Source organism: Ursus americanus, chromosome 5, assembly GCF_024610735.1.
Source record: "Ursus americanus isolate L20-20 chromosome 5, mUrsAme1.1.p, whole genome shotgun sequence".
Classification (NCBI taxonomy): Eukaryota; Metazoa; Chordata; class Mammalia; order Carnivora; family Ursidae; genus Ursus; species Ursus americanus.
Genome location: NC_142131.1, coordinates 26,283,046 through 26,303,403, shown reverse-complemented (window position 1 = coordinate 26,303,403; position 20,358 = coordinate 26,283,046). Strand labels below are relative to the sequence as shown.

Below are 20,358 nucleotides of genomic sequence, written 5' to 3'. Positions count from 1 at the left end.
TCTCCCAGAAGGTGAAGGCAGCAGAAAGCCTTCCCCGAGGCTGTGCGGTGAGAATCAATGACACCCACTCGGACAAAGCCGGCAAGGAAGAGCGGCGGTTGGTGCTGGTCTCTTTGAACCCTAGTGTCTTAGAAAAGCCAGCTTCTGCTTAGTGAAAAAAATTCTCCAAGGCCAACTCTTCAAGAGAACATGCTCTCTTTCACGCTCAGAAGAATACAGGTTAAATTCCATCTGTAACCAACTCAAACATTTTATTATTTGATGCCTGGCGAATTTTATTCTAGGAAATGAAGCCGAAAGTGAGTGAGCTTGAAACTGCTAACAGTTTATAATGATACTGTTTTTTCATTCTAATAAGATTCTGTTTAATGGATTTGGATATCTTATACAAACAGCAGAAAAGAGTCTAACTGTAGAATTTTATACTGTTTTATACTATCAGTTGACATTGTGACAACATTATGAGAAGGAGGACAAAACCATTTTATACAGAGGCCTGGGTGGGGAGGGGAGGCTAACCTTCCTTGGAGATGCCTGGAATGACCCCTGGGGCTGGGGACGAGAACTGGTCAGGTGGAGCTCTGGGACCAGCCCCTCCCCAGCTTCAGTGAGAATAGCGCCCTCTGGTCTGTGTCCTGCGCTGAGTTTCGTTCCATGGAAAGGTTTTCAAGTAGTCCTTGCCATTCTGCTTTCATCATCATCACCACTCTGTCATGTCAGTCTCCTACCCATGCTGATTCTTACCCTGAGGATTTGGCTGGAGCTACTCACTGCCGGGACAGCCCCTTTCACCCTCCAGCATCTACCTAAGCTATCTGCAAGGAGAAAAGTATCACCCCCTCTCCAAAGTTCTCTCTAAAGAACTGTCTTGCTTGCTTTGAACTGCCTAAGAGCTGACCTTGATGATTTAAACACTACAATCACTCACTTGTTCATAAACTACCTGAGAATCATTCTTCCGCTGTTTCACATGTGTGTGTGATGTTGCCGAAACAGTCTACAAGTTCCTTTAGGGTGACGGTGCTCCTTGTATTACTTTTGCTCCTTGTATTACTACTCTTATTAATTCCACCACTGTACATAGAAATGAAATAGGAATTAAAAGAATAAGTACTGCCCAATTTAATTACAAATACCAGAAATCTTAGACTTTTGCCACTTAACTAATTTATATTAACAATAAGTATAGATTTTTCTTTTTTTTTTTTCCTCTCTTTTTTTTTTTTTGGTGGGCAGCAAAACAAGGTCTATTGAGCGATAGCGAAATGATAGTACGAGCTCCCCAGGAGGGAGGGGACCCGAGAGTGTTGCCCGACATAAGTATGGATTTTAAAAACCTGAAATAAGCATGATCCATAACAGATAGTTTAAGAATCATTTGATGAAAACGTGACAGAAAAAAGTGGGAGAGCTGTATTATAAAATTAGAACAATACAAAAGCTTTAAAACGTAGGAGAGAAGAGGATAGTGTGGAAAGGAAAAAAAAATCCAAGTTTTATCATAATCTAAAGAACTGGAGGACTTCAAATTCGACAGAAATGGCATAAGATGTTGCTGTAATTATATAATATCTTCTAATAAGTATCTGTACAAAAATAAAGAATTAAATATTGATGGCTCTCCTTAGACACAGACAAATGCAGCATTTCTTTGTTTAGGTTTATTTTGGCTCCAAACTTTCAAAGAACTGAAGTTTTTATATAGTATACAGCTTCACAAAACATGCTGTCTTCCTTCATTCCAGACGCACGTTTGCCCTTTCCAATGCTGCTTAGATGCCAGCAATGATGCAAGAAACAGATGTCATACCAGTAAAAGAAAACAAAGTCTTGAAGCATCTTTTATGTGGGATAAAGAGAAAAAGATCATTTTGTAACGTGAAACCTATGTTTCTGCATAACTGAATTAGGCAGACGTGGAAACAGAAGCGGATCGAAAATTGGGTAAAGGGAGATCTTGAAAGGATTCAGTAGTGAAGACAAAGACACCATCAAAGCCAACAACCCAGAATAAAACACTGGCAAGAGGTCAAAGTTGAAAAGAATCAGTAAAGTGGTATCAGAGTTTGTTTCAATTTTAAGGTAAGTGACCACGTTATTTATCGTCCAGACTGGGGCATGGAGGCATTATTAGTAATTACGGTGAGACAACAGATTATGGTGGACCAATCACTAATTAAGATGGGACGACCAGGACTGTCCCAGGAAAAGCAGGACATGGGGTCACCCCATTGCAGAGGCTGCTGCTTCACTGATGAAAAGCAGTACACACTGAACGTGAGCACAGAGCTGGCATGACCGAGCCCCTCCTGGGGGTGGGCACCGCTGGGACCTGCGGCCACCTGTGGTGGCGACCTTACAGACTAGATAGTGTGGGCATCAGCCTCCACGGCTCTCCTAACAGACCTCTGAAGTTGGATAAAATTAGAATCCAAATGATTCATGTGTATGTTAAGTCTGATGACCGCAAAACAGTGTAAAAGGTGCTAAGAGAGATACAAAGTCAAGACACGGCTTCTTAAGAAGTTCGTCATCTAGTTAGGGGAGAAGGCCATGTGTAAAAGTTAAATTACTATGTAAGACATCAATATCAATTCAGCGTCTCTGTGGAAGCAACGTCACAAGACGGTGCATAATTAATTGACAAATTAATTCTGAAACAGTAATTGCTAAGGGAGTTCCTACGGGGGAAGTTCTTCAGTCAAGGGTGATAGGAGTGGCTTCATGCAGACACATTTTGTCCCGGGGCTTGAAGACCAGTTCGGATTGGGGCTGACGGGGCAAGAGCAGTGGAATATGAGAACTAAGTTCAGAGGTAGGAAGGTGCGGGGCGCACGGAAGGACCCCAAATCCGCCAGCACGGAGGACTAGAGACAGTGCCAGAAAGACATTTGACTCTTAGAAAGAGTTTCCTGGGGAGATTTCTGTACCTTGTTAAAAGCAGCAGCAGGAGCAGAAGCACCACCACCACGACCACTTTCATTTGTGACAGACTGCAGGTGCTGCATGTACCTGGATGCCTCCTACCTTTCCCACCGCGCTGGTGACCTCCCAACCACTTCTGGCCGCCAGACTGTTGAGAGCCTCCACATTGGCATTACTCAGGGCTACCTAAAACATAATTCTTGTAAAAGCTGAGAGTTCAACCCACAGATACGGGATCAAAGAGTTTCTGCTTTGACAATGAGCCAAAGTGGTAATGCTGAGCTTGGAACTAAGCTATAGGTAACATAATTTCTGTCTCCAACTCTTAATCCAGAATTCAGACAAAATAACATGAGGCCTGCATGCTGCGCAAATTAGTGTCATATTAATTGGTGTCCTGAGCAAAGACAACATTACTTTTCAATACGACTTGGAATCAATGTGTAATCCGTAAACTTGTATTTCTCTTTCTCTCTTATGGTCAAAAACTTTACAACGCCTAAGACTTTGTTGTTGTGTCATAAAAATGCAAGCTGGAGAGCATGTCGTTCACCTCAAATCACTGAGACACCAGATCTCAGTGTCGTGTTGCCTGAATGCATTTGATGGCAGATCCTTCGGAGTCCGTACTTTGGAAATTGTGGGTGTAATTCAAACAAGGCAGGGAAGCCACTAGTTGGTAACCGCCTACTGATGGGTTTTGTTTCGTTTTGAGATGATTCGTTGATATAATTCACCTTTTCATCTAACCTGTGCAGGCACAACCTGCATCAGTTAAACGTGGGAACTATCATTTTATAATGATGTCATTTTCCATTTTTATAATGATGTGATTTTTACATGAAGAGAGCACAATAATAAAACCGTTACCTGGTTGCTTATGTCCCATTGTACACGAAGTGGCACCTCTTCTTTGTGGGAAATAACATATTTTCTGAAAAAAAATAAAATGTTAAGTAACATGTTATAATAATCATGTTTAATAATAAATACGTTTTCTTCCCTGCATTTAGCACACAACAGTAACCATGACACTTTCTTGAACCGAAATCAGCAGTTTTAAAAGCTGCTTTTAGTAGCGAAACAATCAGGAAGAACAATCTCCGCCACAGTTAGCCTCCAGCCAGGAAACATCAGACCTTCTCATTTTACATTATGTGGGAACACAGACCCAGAGAGGAGCCCTTTGTTATATAATTTGTTAGATAAGAGACGATAGCATAAAATCCTCACATCCACATCCTTACCTGCCGAGGCGAATTCTTTTGCGTGCAAGAGCTCCACGATATCGTCTAAAATCATCCTTTAATAAGAAACAAAGTAAAATCAATACATTTCTAGTATTTTAGTGCTACAGTCCTTAAGTCTCTCTCTCCTAATTCAGTTGAAAGGGCTGCTTGGGACACATACGGCGTCTCTGTGTGAATTGTCCTCAGCAACCACAAAGGGCAGGTGCATAGATAAAAACACATCCTTTACAGCCCTGTTCTTTTCTTTTTTAAAGCAGTGATTGTTATCATTTCTGTTACCAGAATTATACATGTATCTCAGTGAAGAGTTTTTAGGAAAGGTGAGAGTTGGCACTAAGGCAGCTCTCAGATGAGAGGAAGACAGAGTTCCCCTGCATGTGGAGCCGCAGACAGCTGGATGTAAAGAAGCAGAAGTCAGAACAACGGCCCAGAAGATGATATGCTTCCCACAGCAGCACCTGGCCGAGCAGAGGTGAGGTCTCCAGGGCCTCTGTCATTCCAACAAATGATTAGAGTGACTTGGGGGGAAGAAAAAGAAAGAAAAGAAAAAGTCCATTTTACTTTGTGATGTAGAAAAGAAAAAAAAAATCCAAAGAAGAATCGCCTTGGAAGTTGTTACTGGCAAGAGGAGATTCCAGGTGGAGCTCTGTACCCACCACTTACCCCTAGAAGTGATCTGCTTACTGAAACTTACGTGCTACTAACTGACCTTTGACACGGGTTTGATTCTGGGAAATGTGACCAGTTCTTCCTCATCATTGACAGCATTATAAATGAGAAAAGCACTGTTGATGTGACGGCCTCGGCCTGTAGACCACTCCTGACAGTCAAAGGCTTCCACACGCACTCCCACTTCCACACTGCAGAGGGCAACACGGGGCAGTGGGCAGAGAACCCGAGCGCACCAGGCCTCCTCGGCTCGTCCCCACAGCCGCTGCCACCACTAATCTCTTCCATTCTGATCGTCATAAAATACTGGGAAATAAAAATGCTTTTACCAAAAACTATAAAAACAAACAAACAAAACAAACAAACAAACAAAAAAGAGAATGAGGGCCCTGGGCTTTCTGTCACTGCAAATCTATGCAACTGTTAAAATCCACTTCATCAGGTCGATGGATCTGATGTACCAGCCTTTGGAAAAATTTCCACTACTTTCCCACCATCAAGTGGGAAAAAGTTGGGGGGGGGGAGTTAATTGTGCCAAAGTCAAGTTTTCTCCCCTAAAAACAACTGTTCTATATTAAAAAACATCAGACACTAAAATTGGATAGGAAACATAGATACTCTTTTTCACATTTTAAAAGAAATAATAAGAAATGAAATCTTTTCATTGTGTATCAAGAATAATAAAAATAACTGGGAAGTGCTTTGGACCTCATGGTGATAAATAACAGGTCCATTATGAGTCAGTTGACCACGAAGTCACTGGGACTCTTTTGAGAGTGAAAGGAATAGTTAATAATTATGACAGGGACACACCGAGACCAAACTGGGCCAACTGGGAGTCACCCTTAAGAGACAAAAACCAACCCATCACAATTTATTAAGTACAAAGAGGCTCCAAGCAGAAAAGAGGGTTAAAATGAGTGTCTACAGATGTTGATGACTGAGTGAAATTTCAAAAACAATTAGAAGGAACGTGGATACTTTACAGTAGTCCCTACACTCACCTCCAGATTGAAATAAAAATAAAAAAATTATTCATGTGCAAGTTTGAATTCATTCATAGCCACCTAAGAGCATTACGCGGGCTTTACCAGGTCTGAAATGTATTGTTGACAATGGCGTTGAAAACCAGCCGGTCTCCAACAGCAGAGGGTCCCCGGAACTTAAACATGTCCACGGACTTCAGGAGCGGGTGTGCCCGACAGAGGCGGCTGAGGAAACAAGGGAAGAGAGAGAGGAGACAGTGCTCACTCTCAAAGTATTTTCATGAACTGTCGATTTGTTTAACACATGCAATTGACAAATATCCAATGTACTTCCTAAATAAACATCTCTTTTAACTCTTTTAAGAGTGAAATAAAGAAGTAGATGATGTATGTTGACTGTGAGTCTATACACTCCCTGCAAATATTCTGGGAGATACCATGCCCCCAAGCTGTGAGGTCTTCACCAAGATGCGTGGTGTTTCTGCTCTCGTGGTGACAGCCCTGCTCTTGTTCTGTTCCCTGTAAGTCCCCCTGAAAAACAAAGCAGTGTTTTTTGTTCTCATTTGAGGGTTCTATTCACCCTGATAGCTCACGATCACAATCATAGGAAGTTGTGAGTCCCAGGTCGGAGGGTGGCACAGGGAAAGAAGTGTCAGCTGGTACGGTTCATACTCGTTCCTTCGCTCATAGTTAGCTAAATTTACTCATGTGTCAAAAGACTAATTTTTCTCCCTACAGGAACATCACCTGGATTGCTACACAAAGCCTGAAGGGTTACAAGGTACACATTTTACAGTTTTGTGTGTGTGTGAACTTTTGAAATATTTATAAAGCATATTTGATCTCAGAGTTACTTTTGTAATTTTCTACATTTTAGATTCCCACTGTAGTCATTCAATTACTCAAAGGAATTGTGCCAATGCTGAGTGAACAGACTCTGCCATAGTTAATTATATTGTAAGTCTTCACAATAGAACAGGTTCAAATACTTTATTGTCATTGAGAATGACAATCTCATTTTAAAAACAAGCTCTTATTTGTGCATAATTTATAAGGAGGATTTCTACAGGTTTCTAACTATAGTCACAATTATAGACATAATCGCAATAAAATTCTTTTAATTTTGGGGAAATAAAATCTTCATAATTATCAACAGTTACAAAAACTGTCAGTAGGACAGTTCCTGTTCAAATGCATTTTCAGAATACACAATGTTCCTTAAAGCTGCTCAAATGCCTACATGCTTCCATTAAGAATAAAATGCCTTTGGGGGCCCCTGGGTGCTCAGTTGGTTAAGCGTCTGCCTTTGGCTCAGGTCATGATCCCAGGGTTCTGGGATTGAAGCCCTTATCAGGCTCCTTGCTCAGAGAGGAGTCTGCTTCTCCCTCTCCCTCTGCCCCTCCTCTGGCTTGTGCTTACTCTCTCCCTCTCTCTCAAATAAATTAAATCTTAAAAAAAAAAAAAAGAATAAAAAGTCTTTTTTTTTCAAATCTTTTTTTTTTTTTTAAAGATTTCATTCACCTATGTGATAGACAGACAGCCAGCGAGAGAGGGAACACAGCAGAGGAGTGGGAGAGGAAGAAGCAGGCTCCCAGTAGAGGAGCCCAATGTGGGACTCCATCCCAGAACGCCGGGATCACGCCCTGAGCCAAAGGCAGACGCTTAACGACTACGCTACCCAGGCACCCCTTTTTTTTAAACTGAGGAGTACTTAAAAGTTTTCTTCCAAGTTCCTCTGTCTTTCTCATCTTATTTTTCAGTTAATCCTCTGGCCATAATTCTAACCACCAACTTCAAAAGGTCAAACCTAATTGTAAACTGCCTTTAAAAAAGTTTACAACTGGACTATTTTTATGTGTAAAGGCTGTCCTCTTTCCATTCTGCATCCACTGTACCATAACTATCATTACAGAGAGTTTCAGGGTTACAGGATCAACATTTACAATTCAGAATAAAGTATCAGATCAGTCATTTCACTTTTATTTTTGAACCAAGAACATAAACATTCACCTTCAAACAAAAGGACAGATTAATCCTAAGGTGAACGGGTAAATGACTTACTTTTTCACTATAATAAAAGGCAACACTCCTCCCCTTGTCTCCTTGGCTAGCTCAAAAACCAGGACTCAGACCCTTTCTAATCTCTTCCCAGTGGAACCCAACATCACACGCCAAAGGTCAAAGCCAAAGGGCGCCTGGGTGGCACAGCGGTTAAGCGTCTGCCTTCGGCTCAGGGCGTGATCCCGGCGTTCTGGGATCGAGCCCCACATCAGGCTCTTCCGCTATGAGCCTGCTTCTTCCTCTCCCACTCCCCCTGCTTGTGTTCCCTCTCTCGCTGGCTGTCTCTATCTCTGTCTAATAAATAAATAAAATCTTAAAAAAAAAAAAAAAGGTCAAAGCCAAGAACCTTGCAGAAATAGTAGCCACGGTCTCCATCCAAGCCATAATTTGGCCACCAAATGTACTTCCATGATGGTTTGCATGGGGTGGGAGGACAAGTTCAATGCTCTGAACAGATGTGCCACTTGTGAGAACCATTCCTTCCTCTTCGTCACAGATGGGGTCTGAAAGGTAGGGGTAAACATTAATACTGGTGGAGTTAACAGCAGGGCCTGAGACTATGGCTGTTCCTTCCTAGCAGCACACTGAACTCAGGGGATTGTTGGAAAAATTAAATTATTCCCGAAGACTTAAATCTTCTGAGGAAATAAATGGATTTCGTTCTACACAGTGACTTTCATCTGAATGGTGGATATTTACAGTGAACTGGTTAAGATAACGGATCAGAAAGGCTCTTTTAGAGAGTGTATTCCAACCTCTCAAGTTCACAGGAATTTTGATTAAGAGAATAATCACATTTAAACGTGAGTTGTTTGGAGTGGGGGAGGAGCAGATATGGGTGGGGAGAGGCAAAAAGAAATTTGGGGCTTGATGGATATGTTATCTTGATTGTGGTGATGGTTTTATGGGGGTACACATGTCTCAAAACGTATCAAGCTTTGATATCAAGTATTTATATTTATAATTGTTATTTATAATCATTTATTAAATTATTTATAATAATTATTATTCATGGTACATCAATTATACCTCAATAAGGTTGTTAAAATGAAAGGAACTGGACCTATAAAGGGCTACTGACACTGAGAATCCGGAATAGTTTGCTCTAGGATAAACTTCAGAATGGGAACGTGGCCTCCCATGGCTACTGTTTTGCAATGAATGTAGTCACAAACAGAAAAGACACAGTGAGTACTTTTCTGTCCTTCTACTTCCTTTGAATCATATCTGCTTCATTTACTGACAAATTGGTTTTTACTCCCAACAATGGAGAAATCATTTACTCTGGCTGCAAAGCAGTAAAATGTATTCAATTATGCTTCCTGCATCATCTAGTGAATCATCAGCTAGGCTTAAATCTCATGTGCTATTGTTGAGGAGGTAGGGGGAGGATTTACAAATCAGGGGTGCCATCCTGCTTGTGCTGTCAGAGGCAGAGCTGAGCTCGCAGTCCAAGAGCACAGACTGGCCAGCTGTTGGGAACTGGGAATGGGGCCATTCTCGGCACAGTCACGTATAAGTGAGAAGTGTGGCTACAAAGACCTTGAACTGCATTTTCTCACAAAATTTTTAGATTTATAATTAATTGATCGTCTTTTCATGTTTTTCCCCTTCATTCCACTGATCATTTCAGTCATCTACTTAAAAACAGGTCAGAAACATCCCATAACATCCTAGTATAAAAAAGTCCAAATCCTTCCCTTGGCCCTAAGCCCTTCTTTCCTTGTCTGGTCTACGCCTACCTGTCCAGTCCCAGCTAGTCGGACTGCCGCTCCTACCACTCTCCCCCCATCGTATTCTCTCTCAAACTCCCTCTTTGCTTCAGCTACTTTTTTCAGTTCTATAACTAAGTACTGTCTTCAACACCAGGATGTTTGCACATGCTGTTCCCTCTGTCAGATGCAATTCCTATGGCCACTACCACCTTCTTCCCCTTACCTCCTATTCTCTTATAGGGGGACAAGTTTTGCCACCCCAAGATATGCCTCTTTGGCATGTTGCTTCTTTCAGGCTCATTGTTTTTAAGAAACTATAGATACAAGAGAAGCTCTGAAAACCCAGTAGAAGTTACCAATTGGTAAGAGACATTTTTGTGTATAAGAAAAATCTTCATTTGTAAGGATGTTTCCAGTGCTGTACCAGAAAGAGGGGGACGACTCTAAATCTAGAAACTTATCAGTGGAGAAGACAATGACTTATAGCTGCATAATAACCTTATTCTCTTTTCCTGTGCTTTTCTTGGTAACCTCCCATAACTGACTCACCACCCCCAGTATCATCTTTTGTCTTTGGCTGAAGATGGTATTTAAGGTGATGGTTTCAGCCATTTCAGTGAGCTACTATTTTTCTGGGTCTCGCCTATATACACAGGCAGTATACATGTAATTGAACTTTTGTTTGATTTTCTCCTGTTAATCTGTTTCATGTCAACTTAATTCTTATATGAGCTAGCAGTAGTTTATAGGGTAGAAGGAAATTCTTCCTCCTTAATACTCTGTTGGCCCATCCCAGGCATCTTTTCTTCAGGAAAGCCTTCCCAGACCTAACAGCTGATTCCCACTGTTAGGAGCTCTCACATGCATCTTTCTTTCACAGTTATAGTTTTATGTTTATTTGTGTGATCTTTGATTGTCTGACCCAGTAGATCCTAAGCTCCTTTGGTCAGGAACTGATTTTCTTTTTAAATTCCAATATAATTCCTGAATATGGGCACTCAGTAAATATTTATTGAATGAATGAATAAATGAATGAATGAATGAATGAATAAACTTAATTGTGCTGATTTATTCCACATTCACAGTCCTTGCTTTCAATAGAATTTTTTAGGTAACAAAATGATTGTACTGGTTTACACTTCTGTATGTTGTTTATTAGAGTTCCCACTACTCTGCATTTTCACTTAAACAATATTGTAGACTCTTCAAATTTTTCTAATTTTGTGGGTGTGAAATATCTCGTGTTGGTTATAATTTGCATTTCCCTGATTAATGAAATCCAACATCTTTTCACATGTATATTAAACTTTCTTGTTACCTCTGAATGAGATATCTATATCATTTGCTTCAAATATTACTTCTCGCCCATTCTTTTTATTTATTTTTTTTCTGGAACTTTGCTTAGATGCATGTTAGACTTCTTATTCCTTTCTCTATGTCTCCAAATCTTTCATATATTTCCCATTTCTTTGCCAATCCATCAGCATTCTAGGTAACTCCTTCAGATGTACCTTCTAGGTACTGTCTTATCTGCGGTTTAATCCATTCACTGAGTTGTAAATTTTTAAATTATTATATATATTTTTGTATAGAAAGTCCCTTCATTTCATTGTCAAACCTTCTAAGTAATTTTTTTTATTCCTGAATAATATTTTGATTCTCTTTTATTTCTTAAAATACATTAACATTCTTACTTAATATTCTTTATATAATAAATGCTGTGATTATAGTGTTTGTGGGCCTCCTTCTATTGTCTGGTGCTTCCTCTGGATTTTGGTGACTTATTTATTTTCATCTTTTATGATTTTTGACTAGGATTCCTTGGATCTATGTGTGTGGGGATTCCTGAGAGCTGGGCTTAAAGTCATTTCTCCAGGGGTTTGCATTTATGGTTGTAGATCAGCTGGGGAACTATAACACAGGGCCACTTCCCACTAAATTTTGTGTAGTCTGTTTCAGTCCAAACAAGTCATGCGAATTCTGATACCACATCTGCATAAGAATGCGCTTGTGATTGAATTCTCAAAGGGAAATTCATTGAGTTTTTTAGTTTTTTGTTTTTTCCCATTCTACCTAGGGCTAAGGCTGAGATAGGAAAGCATGCCTACGAGAGCTCTCTGCGGATTGGGATTTTCCTACTTCACTCACCAAGAGTATCATTTTTTTAGGTTTGCAGCTACACGTAAGGTTCCCTGATCCAACCTTCCACATAACATGGGCCGCTGGCTTTGTGTCCCGATCCTTTGCAGGACCTATGTCTTCTAGCGCCCACAGAGTCGTGAGCAAATGCCAGTCCTTCTATCTCCTTACACTGTGCGTTTGCATTTTCTCATCATTTCTGGACTTCAAGATTTTCTCTTATTTTTCTGCCTGCTGAGATGTGTTTGCAAAGATGTTTATAAATATTTTATCCAGAAATTTTAGTTTGTTCTAGACACCAAGTCCACCATATTGCTGTCATCAGAATTGGACTGCTTCCCGAAGTGGTCTTTAAAAGGCACATGAAATCTTCAATCCCTTTCAACCTCTTTCTCTCTCTCTTTCTCTCTTTTTTTTTTTTTTTGCTATTACTGACTTTGTCAGATGATGTCCTATTAATATCTCAAACTAGTATTGATTGAATGCTTTTTAGGTTAATATCTCTTAGTTTTTGTTCAAAATAAATATAAACTCTCTCTAAAATACAATGTTAAATGAAAAAAAGAAAGGCGCACAGCTGTTTGAATACTGTGCTCCAAGTATGTGCAGTGTGCGTGCGTGCGTGTATGTGTGTGTGTTTAATATCGGTTGTCTTTGAGGATAGGAACTGGCTAACTGGGAGATACTGATGGCAGGAAGTCTTATCTTTTAACTGAATGCCCTCTCATACCTTTTGAACTTTTCACCCTGTGCATGTGTACTACTTATTTTTAAATAATTTAAAATAATTATAGAATTAAAAACTGAGTAGGCCTTATATTATGAGAAACACTGTAAAGACCCAAATATAAGGCAATTCCTTCTATAAGAGCGACTCAGCTCTTACGGAGACATCCGCGGCACACACTGGGGTACACAGAGGTGGGTACTAGGGCAGGTCACGTGTGCACGAGCATCAGCTATGACGTGTATGCAGAAATACGCGGAGTGCAGGTGACCTCGGTGCTGAATCATGCGTATTTGCAGGTAATTGCCAATCAACGGAGAAATACGGCTCTCCCAGGCTCAGAGACCAAGTCAGGCTCACACCTCTGGCTGTGTATTCAAGCTAAGTATGGTAAACAAACCTCACCCTTTCTGCAGGCTTCCAAATAAGAGCATACTTGTCCAGAGGTCAACTTCAATACTTGGACTTTGGATGTTCTCTAAGTACTACGTCATCATTCTGCTCGGACAAATTCTGCTTTCATTCTACAATTTTGGGTCAAGAACCTTCACCTGCATTGAGGATATTCTAGTTTTCCTTCTCATAACCAGAAAGGATTAACAGGACAATGCTCATAAAGATTTGATTTCTTGCTAAAAAATTATTAAAATCCTCCAAATATGAAGTCTTTTCGTAAAGCCAAGCTTCCGAACAATGACCCAGTGGTATAACAGCACATTAGAAAGAAGTTCTGCTTTTACATAATCTAATCTCTTTTGTTTCCTTTTTCCTTTGAAAGCGTATGATTTTGACTCAAATTTCTCACTGTTCTAACAACATGCATTTCAACCACATAAAATCTTGAAAGGGATCCTAATTAGTTGTGATATTACTATCAATATAGAACCCTGAGTTTTCTAAGAACATGGCTCAATAGCAAAGATGACCTTAGCTATCTTCCTTTAGAAGGTGTTGTGCGGTTTAAAACAAACTCCATCCAGATACACCAGGCGCAGGTGGACAAACCATGCGCTCACGGCAACGTCAAGTTCCAGGGTCCGGCTCTGACACTAAGAGAAATCGCTTTTAGCTTCTACGGTATCTTGATGGCATGAAAGCTAGTAAAATTCTTAAAAAATCAAATCAACGAAGTTAGGTTCGAGGTTGTTTTGTACAAAAGAATGTAGAATAATCTACTTTAGGGCTGATCAGAGGAAACGTGATAAAAACAGACTTCTAAAAATCTCTAATCCTAAACTGAACCAGACCTCTAGGGTGATCTGCCCAACGCCCTAATAAACTGAAGCTAAAGTCAATTACAATCATTTTATCTCTATATTTGAATGGCGGCAGCACGTGAAAATGACTTCCATATTCCTAGTTCAGTGGACAATTTTTATTCCTAACTTTCTGGAACACAGCTGACCTCTCATTTCTTCATGTAACTCTACTCCCTTGGCTTATGATGGTGGTCTCTCTGGTTCTCCCTGCACCCCTCCTACTAGTCCCTCTAGGTCTCCTTTGAGATACATCTTCCTCCTCTGATCACCTCTGAAATGGCCATGTTCTCCAAGTTTCGCTCTTGGCCCACCAACCTGGTGCTGCTGTGAGCCCTCCCTAGGTGACTGTAGGTAGGTGCTGCTTCATTTGCATTACCAGCTGTAAGCTGTTGTGTCTCAAACTAAATCTCCCCAGCCCTGATTTTGTCCTTTTAGTTGTTCCACAGGCACGTCAGACTAAACTCATCATCCATCTCATCAAAACCGCCCCTCCCCTCCCCCTCACATGCATTAGCTCAGTTCGTGATACCACCATAGCTAGCCAGCTGCTCAGACCAGAAGCCTGAGTTACCCTGAACAACTTCTTCCTCACCCATCTCCCCACATGAGTGATCCTGTTCCGCTGCTGTTATCCCTTGCATATTTTTGGCCTTTTCCCCTCCCCTCTCTACTGTCGTTGCCTGGAGTAGCAGCTCTTCACCCTTTGCCTGGTCTCCCTCCCTCTAGTCTCCCCTCCTCTATGCAGAGTGACCATAATAGGTGCCAGCCTAATCATGCAACCCTGCCCAAACCTTCATCGGCTTTCCTCAAGGAGAGAAGAAAGGTCAAGCCTCTTTGTCTGGCCTAAGACAGCCCCTGTGACACAGTCCTATCTTTTCATGTCCTGCCTCCTTCCACCTTGAATTTTCTCTTTAGTATGCCCTTGCTCTCATGGTTCAGCCATTTCATTGCTTTAGCAAAATGCATTTAAATATAGTTTGGTACTGAGAACATCTTTACAAAAGGATGGACTCTTCTTCATTTCTTTAAAAGTAGCTTGGTAATGAGCATTGTCTTTAAAGGTCTGCAAGAATAGAAGCCTTTGAAAAACTTTTTCCCCAACCCAAACGTCGTCTGTGAAGTGGTCCCAGGACCATGCTGATGTCATGCAGGGCAGAATAAAGCCCCCACAGATCACCACTGCCTCTGCCTTTCCTCTCTCCTCTGGCATCTGTGTGTCCTCTTCTTCCTTCCTCTCTTTTAATAGTCTCATTCTGATCCTTTCTTGTCTCCTTTCTTTCCTCTTAATTTTTTTTACAGATTTATCCCATTCCCATTCCCATTTTAGTTTTTTTTACTTAAATTTAATTATCCAACATATAATCCATCATTAGCTTTTGATGTAATGTTCTATGGTTCATTATTTGCATATAACACCCAGTGCTGCTCACATCACATGCCCACCTTAATGCCCATCACCCAGTACCCCATACCCCCATCCACCTCCCCTTCCGCAACCCTCAGTTTGTTTCCCGGAGTCAAGAGTCTCTTGTAGTTTCTGATTTCCCTCTCTGATTTATTCCCATTCTGATTTCCCTCCCTGTCCCTATGATCCTCTGCACTATTCCTTATATTCCAGGTATGAATGAAACCGTATGATAATTGTCTTGTCTTTTTCTGATTGATTTATTTCACTTAGCATAATACCCTTCAGTTCCATCCATGTCAATAAGTATTCATCCCTTCCTTCCTCTTCTACGTGTGTCTGCTTTTGGAGCTCAGGGGGAGTTGGACCTTCTATGAACTCTCTGGCCCCCCTGGCAGTGGTGAGCAGAGGGACTTGACCTGGACCACTCCACTTCCAACCTCACCACTTTGCTCTTCCCAACAGGTCATCTCCTCAGGCTGCAGAAGATGGGGACAGAAGAAAAGGAAGGGCAGGGGAGGAGCAAGGCAGCCCTCTTTACCCTGCCATTCTGGCCCCATGAGGCCTCAAAGAGCCTGGGAGATCACAGCCAGAGAACTGAGACACTCTGGCTCATCAGACCCAGTGTTACCGGGGAAGAGCCAGGAAACAGGAATAGAATCTTAGCGCTTCTGCTCATAGCCCCTGTGATCTTTAGCAAGGGTCTTCACTGCTCGGTTTCAGTTTCCTCCTTTGTTGATATTATAATCAGCTCATACGAAGTAACGAATGAAAGACTACTTAGTAAACTGTGAAGCACCAGCTGGACATATCGCGTTGTCATGCCTTCATTCGTTGATCACTACTGAGCGCATTCTTACGGATAAGGACTGCCTGGTCCCTGCCACCCTTCTTTCCTGTCTCCTCCCCCGGAGAACCTCCAATTTAAAGAGGTCTTCGGTGTCAGGAGTCATATGCTGAATTGGCCAGGCCTTTCCTTCTCCAGCCACTGGATTTGTTGGGGAAGATATCTAGCATCGCCAGGGCCCAACTGTAATAACAAGGTGAAAGGAAGTGTGCTCTAAGAAAGGACCCCTTCACTTGTCACAGTCATAGAACTGAAGTTCCTAGAAGTCGATTTACTGACCGTCAAAGTTGCTATTTTCCTTCATCAGGTTTTTAAAGGTATCTTCATGATGTAATCGAACTTTCCTTCTCTCAGAAGCCAGATTATGTTCCACATGGTCTTGCTCAGTTAGAAGTGTGACTGGTTTTAAATGAATCTAGAGAAAGAAAAACATTGATCTTTCATTGCTTTAATTATAAGAACACAACACGAGTTTTGTAAAAAAAAAAAACCTGTATGTTACATTGTTTTCTAACTCAAAGTAAATATAGCATTTCTGGGTATTTTTACATATATTTTTGACTAAATTTTTTTCTTAAAGTATTTTTAAACTAAAAAAAACCAATATAGACTTTATTATTTCTTCATACAATAAGATACGTGCTTTAAAGAGTTTTCCAAATACTAACTTTCCCTGATTTTTAAAATTTTCAACAGAGCTACAAATAAAAAAAATTCTTCAAATTAATGAATGAGGAGGGGGACTTGGAGTCCATTGAATTCTTACCAAGAAATGTTTTCTATTTCTTGTAAAATTAAGTTCTCAAAGGGAGGGGGGAAAAGCATGTTCTAGAGAAAGCTATCAAGTACTGAGAGACATTTCTAATTTGGAAATTTCATCACACAGTGAAAACATTATTTAACAAACAAACTAAAAGAACCAAACGATCAGAACAAAGCTTTAACTGACCTCCAGAAACCTGAAAATATGATGCAACAGAACCAAGGGCTCAAGCTCTGCCACAGATGCCTGTTTGTTGACCTGTGTGCATAAGGAAGTCAGCTGGCTGGGGGTGACTCCATGCTCATTTCCAGAACACCTGAGGGCTGGTACTGACCCTTAGCCAGGAAGACGAAGCAGCTAGTGATTCAGAATACGCTGCTTCCGAGTCTGAAACTCTCCTAGACTGCCGTGCCTGTTCATTCAGGAATACACAGACTTGAATACTTGTACTGGTTTAACTGCCCAGCCTTGTTTTCGTTGTGTCACCAGTGGGGTATAAAAGGCCACCCCGGAAACTTGTGTCTTGGCTCTCCAATCTACAGGTGAAGCTATTTTGTATAACTGAAAAGGACCCTGAGAGTGAAAACCTGAGGGCTCTTCCCCTAAGGTCAGGAACCAGACAAGGATGTGCACTCTCACCACTTTCATTCCACATAGTACCGGAGGTCCTAGGCACAGCAATCAGACAACAAAGAAAAAAGGGGCATCTGCATTGTTAAGGAAAAAGTAAAATTCTCACTATTTGAAGATGACGTGATATGTATAAAGAAAACCCTAACTCCACCAAAAAATTACTAGAAGTGATAAATAAATTCAATGAAGTCCCAGGATACAAAATCAATGCACAGAAATCTGTTCCATTCCTATACACTAATAATGAAGCAGCAGAAAATTAAATTGAGAAAACAATTCTATTTACAAACTCACTAAAAACAATAAAATATCTATGGATAAACCTAATCAAAGACATGAAAGACCTGTATTCTGAAAACTATAAAACACTGATAAAAGAAATTCAAGACAATGCAAAGAAATGGAAAGATATTCCATGCTTACGGATTGGAAGAAAAAATATTGTTAAAATGTCTATACTACCAAGCGTAATCTACAGATTTAATGCAATCCCTATCAAAATACCAACAGCATTTTTCACAGAGCTAGAACAAACAATCCTAAAATTTGTATATAACCACAAAAGACCTTGATAGCCAAAGCAATCTTGAAAAAGAAAAGCAAAGCTGGAGGCATCACAATTCTAGATGCCAAGTTATATTACAAAGGGCTAGTAATTAAAACAGTAGTGTACTGGCATAAAAATAGACACATAGATCAATGGAATAGAACAGAAAACCCAGATATAAACCCACAATTACATGGTCAATTAAACTTTGACAAAGGAGGAATGAATATACAATAAGAAAAAAGACAGTCTCTTCAACAAATGGTGGTGGGAAAATTGGACTTTCACGTGTAAAAAAATGAAATTGGACCCCTTTCTTTCACCATACCAAAAAATAAACTCAAAATGAATTAAAGACCTAAATGTGAGTCCTGAAACCATAAAAATCCTAGAAGAGAGAACAGGCAGTAATTTCTCTGACATTGGCCATAGCAACATTTTCCTAGATATATCTCCTGAGGCAAGGGAAATAAAAACAAAAATAAACCGTTGGGACTATAACAAAATTAAAAGTTCTGCAGAGCAAAGAAAATAATCAATAAAACTAAAAGGCGACTTACTGAATGGGAGAAGATATTTGCAAATGACATATCTGATACAGGGTTAGTATCCAAAATATATGAAGAACTGATACAACTCAACACCCAAAACCCAAATAATCCCATTAAAAAATAGACAGAAAACATGAACAGACATTTCTTCAAAGAAGACATCCAGATGGCCAACAGACACATGAAAAGATGCTCAACATCATTCGCCATCAAGGAAATACTAATCAAAACTACAATGAGAGGGGCACCTGGGTGGCTCAGTCAGTTAAGCGTCTGCCTTCGGCTCAGGTCATGATCCCAGGGTCCTAGGATTGAGCCCCGTGTCAGGCTCCTTCCACAGTGGGGAGCCTGCTTCTCCCTCTCCCTCTGCCTGCTGCTTCCCCTGCTTGTGTTCTCTCTCTCTCTCTCTCTGTCAAATAAATAAATAAATAATCTTAAAAAAAAAAACCCTACAATGAGCTATCACCTCATACCTGTCAGAATGGCAAAAATCACAACAAAAGAAACAACAGGTGTTGGCGTAGATGTGGAGAAAGGGGAAACCTCTTGCAACTGCTGGTGGGAATGCAAACTGGTGCAGCCACTCTGGAAAACAGCAGGGAGGTTCCTCAAAAAATTAAAAATAGAACCACCCTATGATCCAGTAATAATGGCGCATTTACCCAAAAAATACAAAAACATTATTCAGAGGGATACATGCACCTCTATATTTATAGCAGTATTATTTACAATATCCAAACAATGGGGGCAGCCCAGGTGTCCACTGCGAGATGAATGGATGAAGACGTGGATGTGGTAATACATACACAATGGAACATTATTCAGTCATAAAGAAGAATGAAATCTTGCCATTTGCAATTACAGGGATGGAGCGAGAGAGTATAATGCTAAGCAAAACAAGTCAGAGAAAGACAAATACCATATGATCTCACTCATATGTGGAATTTAAGAAACAAATGAGCAAGGGAAAAAAAGACAGTGACAAACCAAGAAACACTCTTAAATATGGATAACAAACAGATGGGCATCAGAGGAGAGGTGTGTGGGGGGACGGGTGAAATAAGGGATAGGGATTAAAGAGTACACTTACCATGATGGAAAAATAAAATAATTTTTCTAAAAAAAGGAAAAGGACCCTGAGAACTATTCCTGGAAGCCTTGAACTGCTCTGATGGTTGCCTGTGCTTCCTTTCTCCGGCTCTACCATTTCTTTTCGCTTTAGTGAGCCCTGCACGAGCATCGCCTGTGGAGTTCTGAGTCCTTCAATAATCCAGTCTGTGCAACTGATGAACTAAGCCTCATCATCGCCCGTCTCATCCCGGAACAAACTCCCTTTGGACAGAGATGCACGTAGGCCTGCTGTTTCGGACCAAACCACTGGCTTGTCATAGCTCTCTTCGTGAAGTGCCACTGAACAAGAATGGTACTGGCTGGAAAGTCTGGAGAGGAGCTTTACAATAAAGGGTACCTGAGCTGACCTACTCTGGCAGCACCGCAAGGCATCTAACTGCCCAGAAACGCTTTCGGGAAACAGTTCTTCTGGCTCAGCAGAGGCTGAACTGAAGTGTGACGATTATATTCTTGTTCCACGAGTCTCTGAAGTCAGAATGAGAACATGGAACAGGATGGTGACTCAGACTCTTCTCTGTCACTTGCACTCAGCCCTGTCATATTCTCTCATTCTCAAGGGTTTGGAGATATCTGGGCACTCCAGGAAAAACGGAAGGGTTTGCAAGACCTACCTCGATGTCTTAGATTTTAATGAACATAGGATACTTGGGTTGTTTTGTCGAAGCACAGGTTCCAAGCCCCTATACGAGTGATTCTCATGCAGTAGGTCTGAGACACAGCCCAGAAAGCTGCATTTTAAATAACAGTTGA

The 20,358-nt window shown here is 40.8% G+C and overlaps 1 protein-coding gene across 4 annotated transcripts in view; it reads right to left on the bottom strand.

The window, feature by feature from the left end:
• The window catches only part of ACOT12 (acyl-CoA thioesterase 12), a 44,795-nt gene that overhangs the window by 6,400 nt on the left and 18,037 nt on the right, over positions 1 to 20,358 (bottom strand). For 2 of the 4 annotated variants that reach the window (XM_087862026.1, XM_087862024.1), the window contains exons 5-11: positions 16,263 to 16,398; positions 8,238 to 8,394; positions 5,936 to 6,055; positions 4,885 to 5,035; positions 4,173 to 4,228; positions 3,796 to 3,859; positions 3,013 to 3,111 (exon numbers count right to left, since the gene is read on the bottom strand). In XM_087862026.1, the coding sequence (XP_087718152.1) occupies positions 3,013 to 3,111; positions 3,796 to 3,859; positions 4,173 to 4,228; positions 4,885 to 5,035; positions 5,936 to 6,055; positions 8,238 to 8,394; positions 16,263 to 16,398 (783 nt within the window). The remainder of the gene's footprint in view (positions 1 to 3,012; positions 3,112 to 3,795; positions 3,860 to 4,172; positions 4,229 to 4,884; positions 5,036 to 5,935; positions 6,056 to 8,237; positions 8,395 to 16,262; positions 16,399 to 20,358) is intronic. The other 2 variants (XM_045796368.2, XM_087862025.1) reach the window with 2 other exon arrangements.